General features: G+C 49.0%; 1 protein-coding gene across 1 annotated transcript; it reads left to right on the plus strand.

The window, feature by feature from the left end:
- Positions 1 to 4,384: 4,384 nt before the first annotated feature.
- On the plus strand, positions 4,385 to 7,963 carry LOC542819 (phenylalanine ammonia-lyase). The gene is made up of 2 exons (XM_044547515.1): positions 4,385 to 4,857; positions 5,940 to 7,963. The coding sequence occupies exons 1-2, from the start codon at positions 4,493 to 4,495 to the stop codon at positions 7,687 to 7,689; spliced, it is 2,115 nt and encodes a 704-aa protein (XP_044403450.1). The 5' UTR covers positions 4,385 to 4,492; the 3' UTR covers positions 7,690 to 7,963.
- The last annotated feature ends 445 nt before the right edge of the window (positions 7,964 to 8,408 follow it).

The following is an 8,408-nucleotide window of genomic DNA, read 5'->3' on the forward strand; positions in this document are numbered from 1 at the left end:
GAGAAGAAAGGCGCGGGCGAGGTGCTGGCCTCGGGCCCGGTCGGGCGAAGGAGAGGGCCGGCCCCGGGCCTTGCGGGCCGGCGGCTGGGAGGCGGCGGGGATGTGGTCCGCCCGCCACGTGGCGTCGCCTGGCTGGCTGCGGCGATGCGTCCGGTCGGATCGGACGTGTCCGGCCGGTGCGGTGGATCTTTTTTTAGGGTTTCGAGAGGGGAGATGATCCGAAAACGGAGGGGTGTATATATAGGCATAGAGGGAGGTAGGATAGTCCAAATGAGGTGCGGTTTTCGGCCACGCGATCGTGATCGAACGCTCTAGGACATGGAGCAGAGTTTGGTGGGTTTTGGGCCAAATTGAAGGGGTGTTGGGCTGCAACACACACGAGGCCTTTTCGGTCCCTCGGTTAACCGTTGGAGTATCAAACGAAGTCCAATTGATACGAAACTTGACAGGCGGTCTACTGGTAGTAAAACAAGGCCGCATGACAAGTCTCGGTCCAATCCGGAAATGTTTAATCCCCACACAAGAAAGAAAGCTAGAAATGACCACCGGAGGAGAACAAAGCGCCGGAATGCAAAACGGACAACGGGGAAAATGCTCGGATACATGAGACGAACATGTATGCAAATGCAATGCACATGATGATATGATATGAGATGCATGAAAACGAAAACAACACACGGAGACAAAGACCCGAACCCGAGGAATAAATATAACTTAACGCCAGAAACGGCAAGAGTTGGAGTACAAATTGGGAAAGTTACATCCGGGGTGTTACAGTGGTCAACCTAGCCAAGACCTTTGTGGTCCTAGGACTTTGTGCCTCAACCTCCACCAAATAGTGTAGGTTCCGCTAACAGTATGAACCTCAAGAAATGTCTCAGTGTTTGTGCTTCCTTTTCCTTACTATTTACTTATTGCTAGTTTCACTTCTCCTCTTTCTTTTGTAGACTTGCATGTTAGACAACTAGGAATAATTACCTTAAAACACACAAACTAAAAGGCTAATTTTCATATTTGTGTATTCACCCTTCCCTCTAGACACCATCTTCGATCCTACATAAGGACATCAATATCTTCTAGTTGGATCATAATAAGGGTATTATCAACATGTTGAAACCATGTCTCTCCCCAACCACACCCTCAAATTAGTGTATTATCAACATGTTGAAACCATGTCCCCTACCAACGACACCCTCAAATTAGGTGCAACATCACCCCCTTGATTTCCCCAGATGCCTAGAAATTGTGGAATTGTTGCTAGTGCATTGACCACAAAGTTGAAGATGAGAATGTTGATCACAAAATTGAAGAAGAGGTCATTAACCACAAAGTTTAAGGGGAAGGCATTCTAATAAAATGGCCCCACCTCAATGTTAATATTTATAGCTTCCCGAGACTACATAATGTGGAAGATCAAACCCAAGGAAAAGTCCTTCTTCAAAGTCACTCCAATAAAAAAGGGATGAGCTAACCAATCATAATCCTTATCCAAATCCAGGTGCGCTTGATCTCGTGAATCACCTCATCGAGATGATGGACTACATCAAGAATAAACCATCCTAGGGTAAAATTAATTTCAGCTAAGTGAATGGGCTAACTAGTCACCGGGGCTAATCAAGAAGCAAAAGATTTAAATGTGAAATTTAGAAGAAGATCACATTAATGGGGCAACCTATTATGGAAGTTAGAGTCTTGTTGGAACCACATTGTTTGACCGAACCAACTATAAAGCTATTCATCAATCTTATCTCTGTAAAGCCAAGTACACACCACTTCTAGATGTAATTTCGGGTTGTTCACAATAAAAACATAATTATATAAGCAAAGGTTTTTAAGTCACGATGGAAGGCATTATATAAATAGTTATGAAGAATATTAGTTGTACTTCTCATTCTTATACTTGGCATATAGTGTTACAAGACTTTATTTTGCCAAAGTTGATCATTAGGAAGGTCTAAAGCAACATTTATCTACTTGAGTTCGAGACAATTTTCTTGACCAATCTATAAACTCGTCCTAAATCATACTACAAAGATTCTTGATAGAATACACAAATGAGACATATAAATTAACACGACATGCAAACCACCTCATTCACGCAATGCCCTCGGGTGCCAAGATTTGGCATGACATATCTTCTACATAGTTGCACGACAAAAAAGTGCTCACCTAAAATAGGTACCGACAAATCGAGAGACATTGTCACTCTCAAAATTTAACGCGGCCCTTGAGGGTAGAACCATTCACGTTATCCGGCCCACATAAAGGCAAAATAATCAAACTTGTGGCAGACGACTCTTTCCAAAGGTAACCCAACATCTATTTAAGGTGTCGCCCTTCTTTTCCCCATCACCCTTCTCATATACATACTTCTTCGGAAATCGATGTGCCCCGAGGGCGAAACTACTATGAGAGTAGTCAGGGCTCCAACCCGTTGTATAGCCTACCTTATTCATCCATCAGGGAATCTCAAGGTGATAAGGTCTTTAAAACGTGGATCACAGGTACAACACTTATTATGACATCTTTTTTTTCATAGATCCCGTGTTTCTGTTTCTCATGGTAGAAGTCGCATCTCCCAAGAGTACTACTTTGAGATAGTTAGACAGTCACTTCAACGTTTGAATCGTCTATGATGAATTACATGCTTTCTAGGCCAACGAATAGGCTACTTCTTTTGATAAACTAAATAAGGCTGACATAATTCCTCCTATTTTCTTGTGAGGAAAAGTTGATATAAAGTACGAGTATAAAGGTATGCATACCGTTGTCTACGTACTAAGAAGTTCCATGAAGGATGTATTTATTGGAATTGAACAGCTTGTTGGGCTAAGAAATTGTTAGACCGCCCGATTAAAACCTATAGTAACAAAGATCTCAAACATGTCGCTCGATTAAAACCTGCAGTAACTAAGAAGTGATAAAAAAACTCCGCAACTTGGAAATAAACTCACGAGCTAAGCAGCGATTTTGAAGGAGATTGAAAGCGGGAAGAATATATTCTAGTTGGTCATCTTCGACGATGAGCGGAGTGAGTTCAATAGGGATGCGCATGCTTTATCGAAATTTTCATCCTCCCACAGCGAGGGTTGACAGTGGTCGTATGCATCGCCCAGATGTAGAGGCCAGAGGTCATCCTCCTTTCTAAAAAAAACAGCAAGGGTTGACATGTTTTGTTTTCGGGGCCTGCGGACCCCGCTTCTATCCCTTTAAACATTACTGAGCAATGAAACTCCTTTGTTCTCTAAAAAAAGGCAATTATACTGGTAAATCTGATGATGTGCCACTAGTTAAACGGAGCAAATTAAATCATAAAAAATTTGGAGTAAAAGCCTGAAACCGATGAAGATACATGCTCCTTCACGCCTACCTTTGCTTTTTAGCTGTTAAAGTAAAACAGAAAGCATTACATTATGCCAAAACACATGTGTTCTTTTATACATAGATGTTAAAGTATAAAACAAAAAAGCATTACATTGTGCCAAAACACATTTGTTCTTTTATAATACCGTCCGTCCGTCTCCAAAACATGCATGTATCCTATGATCATTTTGGTACCACCGGAGCATTGCCAAGTTTTAATGAGTGGATGGGAAGAACGATGTTGTACTGAGTGGGACAGAGGCCACTAGGCAAGGTTAATATGACCGCAAGCTAGCAAAGGCAGTGCGAACACCGACGCACATACAACTGGATAGGCTGAACAAGACGAAATCCCACGGATTTTAGTAATTCAGCGCGCGAGAGGCTGCGGGGCACCGCAAAAGTTACCTCGCCAACAACTTTGGTTTCTAGGAGTACTTGATTTTCCCTTTCTCCACTCGAAAAAATAAACCTGATTCTCCTTTTCAGGGTTGGTGAGGCTGTTTCTCCCTTCTTTTTCTCTGCTCCTGGCTCCCTCCTTTAGCTTTCTCTTCTGTAGAAACAAATTTTAAAAATGTTTATTTTCAGGACGTTCGCAGGAAGAAGATAAAAAATATTTATTATGATAATAATAATAATATAAGAGACAAAAAAAAGAACACGCACATGTAAATTTGTAGCTGTTCCCCGATCCTAGGCTGTCTCTCTTAATCTTCTCTGTATTTAGTAACCGTGCTGTTCAGGAGTACAATGTTTATCTGGCAATAAATGGCAGATTTTCAGCCATTACATCCAGGTAAATGAAATAACTTTTATGAGAAATTAGTACTAATATTCTCTTAAGAGTAGAATATTAGCAAAAACTTTGGCAGATCCAGCGTATCAGTCACCAACCAACCCACTAGGCAGTAGCGCTGCTGCAGAGAGGAGGAGGCCGCTGGATGGATAGGGGTCCTCGCCCACCTAAACCCGCCTACCTCGCCACCCCGGCGCTATTTAAGCTGGCCACTCCGCTCCCGTTTCCCTCCAAGAAGAGCTCACCACCATCTCCTCCGGCTCTTCTTCGGCTCTCCTGCTCCTCCTCCTCCTCCGCGCAGTTCGCCGGCCACCACCACCACCCACCGAGAGAATGGCAGGCAACGGAGCCATCGTCGAGAAGGACCCGCTCAACTGGGGCGCGGCGGCGGCCGAGCTCACCGGCAGCCACCTCGACGAGGTGAAGCGGATGGTGGCGCAGTTCCGCGAGCCCGTGGTGAAGATCGAGGGCGCCAGCCTCCGCGTCGGCCAGGTGGCGGCCGTGGCCCAGGCCAAGGACGCGTCGGGCATCTCCGTGGAGCTCGACGAGGAGGCGCGGCCCCGCGTCAAGGCCAGCAGCGAGTGGATCCTCAGCTGCCTCGCCGGCGGCGGCGACATCTACGGCGTCACCACCGGCTTCGGCGGCACCTCCCACCGCCGCACCAAGGACGGGCCCGCCCTCCAGGTGGAGCTCCTCAGGTAACCAATTCACCCCCAAATCTCTTGATCTCGGCGATCAGCGTCCAGATCATGCATGTTTTACTCACTCCATGCGTTGGGCCCATCCGTCAGTCAAATAACTATGAAACTTTTCGTGTTTTAAGCAAAGCAAACAAAAAAGTGCTAGCTTTTGCCTAGCTGTAGCCTCCTGGGATTCATGTGCCGTGGCCTGCACAGCCATGGAAAGGAGCCTGGCAAAATTGGAAACAAAATACCACAGTAAATACGTCTCTCATCATGGTAGTGGCCAGAACCGTTACCTCATGCAGGTGTGTACATCAGCACGTCCTGATGAGAAACGAAAAATAGACAGATCATAGGCATTTAAAGCTGAGGCTTTAAACTGCGTGCCATGCCGTGCTTGCTGCATAGTAGATCGACGGTGACAAGTCGATGGAAGCACACAGTAGTGAAAAAGAAAGAAAGAAAGAAAGAAGTTAAACAAGAGGCAGATCTAATTAAGCGGATGTGGACCGTGCCGGGGCTTCGTCGGTCAGTTGGTTCGCGTCGCGTCGCGTCGCGCTCCCGCCCCGCGAGGCCGGCCGGGAACATGCACAAGCACATGCGTCCCCGATAAACGAGTCACGCGTAGGACACCTGCGCCTGTGCCGGTCGGGTGAATTGGCATGCGGAATTCCTTGGCATGCTCAGCCAAAATGTGCCACGGAAAAGGTATAAACTGGACACTGAAGTTGCCTAGATGAACATGCTTATAGGCTGTGTAACCCATCAACAAGTTTTCTGTACCGCAAAGAAAAGGTATAAACTCTTTAGATATAGTAGAACTTTCAGAAAATATCTTTAGATACTCATTGTATGCAGTGCAGATCTCTGCCAGTTAGCAGGGAGCCAAGTCATCCATCATATCCAAAGACACACAAAAATATTGTTTACTACTTCTACGTTGTTTGAGCATCATGCTCTGACTTCCAGCTCTAACAGAGGACATGATCCAGCGACTAACTCTACCGCTACGTACTTCTAGCAGTACATCTCCGTCCTTATCTGTTTACTTCACCTGCAACTAACGAACCATATGCATGTCCTTGTCTTCCGTACAGGCATCTGAACGCTGGAATCTTTGGCCCCGGCGCCGATGGCCACTCGCTGCCGGCGGAGGTGTCCCGTGCGGCCATGCTCGTGCGCATCAACACCCTCCTCCAGGGCTACTCCGGCATCCGCTTCGAGATCCTCGAGGCCATCACCAAGCTGCTCAACACCGGCGTCAGCCCCTGCCTCCCGCTCCGGGGCACCATCACCGCCTCCGGCGACCTTGTGCCACTGTCCTACATCGCCGGCCTCATCACCGGACGCCCCAACGCGCAGGCCACCACTGTTGACGGGAAGAAGGTGGACGCCGCCGAGGCGTTCAAGGCCGCTGGCATCGAGGGCGGCTTCTTCAAGCTCAACCCCAAGGAGGGGCTCGCCATTGTCAACGGCACGTCCGTGGGCTCTGCGCTCGCGGCCACGGTGCTGTTCGACTGCAACGTCCTCGCTGTTCTCTCCGAGGTCCTGTCCGCCGTCTTCTGCGAGGTGATGAACGGCAAGCCCGAGTTCACCGACCACCTCACCCACAAGCTCAAGCACCACCCGGGCTCCATCGAGGCCGCGGCCATCATGGAGCACATCCTGGCCGGCAGCGCCTTCATGGGCCACGCCAAGAAGGTCAACGAGATTGACACGCAGCTCAAGCCCAAGCAAGACAGGTACGCGCTCCGCACGTCGCCGCAGTGGCTCGGCCCCCAGATCGAGGTCATCCGGTCTGCCACCAAGTCCATCGAGCGCGAGGTCAACTCCGTCAACGACAACCCCGTCATCGACGTCCACCGTGGCAAGGCGCTCCATGGCGGCAACTTCCAGGGCACGCCCATCGGTGTGTCCATGGACAACACCCGTCTCGCCATCGCCAACATTGGCAAGCTCATGTTCGCGCAGTTCTCGGAGCTCGTCAACGAGTTCTACAACAACGGGCTGACCTCCAACCTGGCTGGCAGCCGCAACCCCAGCCTGGACTACGGCTTCAAGGGCACCGAGATCGCCATGGCTTCCTACTGCTCTGAGCTCCAGTACCTTGCCAACCCGGTGACCAACCATGTCCAGAGTGCCGAGCAGCACAACCAGGACGTGAACTCTCTGGGGCTTGTCTCGGCCAGGAAGACCGCCGAGGCTGTGGACATTCTCAAGCTCATGTCCTCCACATACATGGTGGCGCTGTGCCAGGCCATCGACCTCCGCCACCTGGAGGAGAACATCAAGACCTCCGTGAAGAACTGCGTGACGCAGGTGTCGAAGAAGGTGCTGACCATGAACCCCACCGGCGACCTCTCCAGCGCGCGCTTCAGCGAGAAGAGCCTCATCACCGCCATCGACCGCGAGGCCGTGTTCAGCTACGCCGACGACGCCTGCAGCGCCAACTACCCGCTGATGCAGAAGCTGCGCGCCGTGCTGGTCGACCACGCCCTGACCGCCGGCGCCGGCGAGGCCGAGAGCGAGGCCACGGTGTTCTCCAAGATCAACAAGTTCGAGGAGGAGCTGCGGTCGGCCCTGCCGCGGGAGATCGAGGCCGCCCGCGTGGCCTTCGAGAACGGCACGGCGCCCATCCCCAACCTGATCAAGGAGAGCAGGTCGTTCCCGCTGTACCGCTTCGTCCGCGAGGAGCTCGGCTGCGTGTACCTCACCGGCGAGAAGCTGCTGTCCCCCGGCGAGGAGTGCACCAAGGTCTTCCTGGGCATCAGCCAGAACAAGCTCATCGACCCCATGCTGGAGTGCCTCAAGGAGTGGAACGGCGAGCCCCTGCCCATCAACGTCTGAAGCATCGCCGGGGCCACCGTGGAGGAGAGGAGGAGGAGGCTTCCAGAGTACATCCAAAAATAAGACGCTTAATTCGTTCGTGCATGTTCTTCTTCTTCAATTCCTGTCGCCTTTTGCCTTTCGTTGTTCGTGCGTTGGTGTTGATCGACGTGTGGCGTTGTTGTTGATTGTGTAGCTGCTCTGCCATGGCGGCCCCGCAGCTTTACCTAAAGATATTGTCGTTGTATTTTGGGGTGAATCATGCTAATACTATGTGGCTTCTTTTTTGCTTGTATTATTACTGTCCTAGTAAAATGTTTTGCTCCTACAATGCTCCCTCCGTTTCTAAATATAAGCATTTTTAAAGATTCCAATACGGAATACATACAAAGCAAAATGAATGAATCTACACTTTAAAATGCATCTATATACATCTGTATGTAGTTTGTATTGAAATCTTCAAAAGGTCTTATATTTAAAAAACGGAGTGAGTATAATATACATGCATTTGCTTTGGGTGAATCTTTGGTGCTTATGATTGCAGATATCTACCTTTTCAGATTGCCTTTCTCCACACTGTTGGCTGCGAATCAAGTTTGTCACCTAGCATTTGAGCCATGAGATGACTTCCATTTCACCTATTCTTAGCTAGTAAAGAGCACTGAACAGTACTAGCTTCCCTTCGATTGGTTCAAAAGAAGCCACTTGGTTAAACTCATCACTCATACATCCATATATGT

This window comes from Triticum aestivum, chromosome 6A (genome assembly GCF_018294505.1).
Source record: "Triticum aestivum cultivar Chinese Spring chromosome 6A, IWGSC CS RefSeq v2.1, whole genome shotgun sequence".
Taxonomy (NCBI): domain Eukaryota; kingdom Viridiplantae; phylum Streptophyta; class Magnoliopsida; order Poales; family Poaceae; genus Triticum; species Triticum aestivum.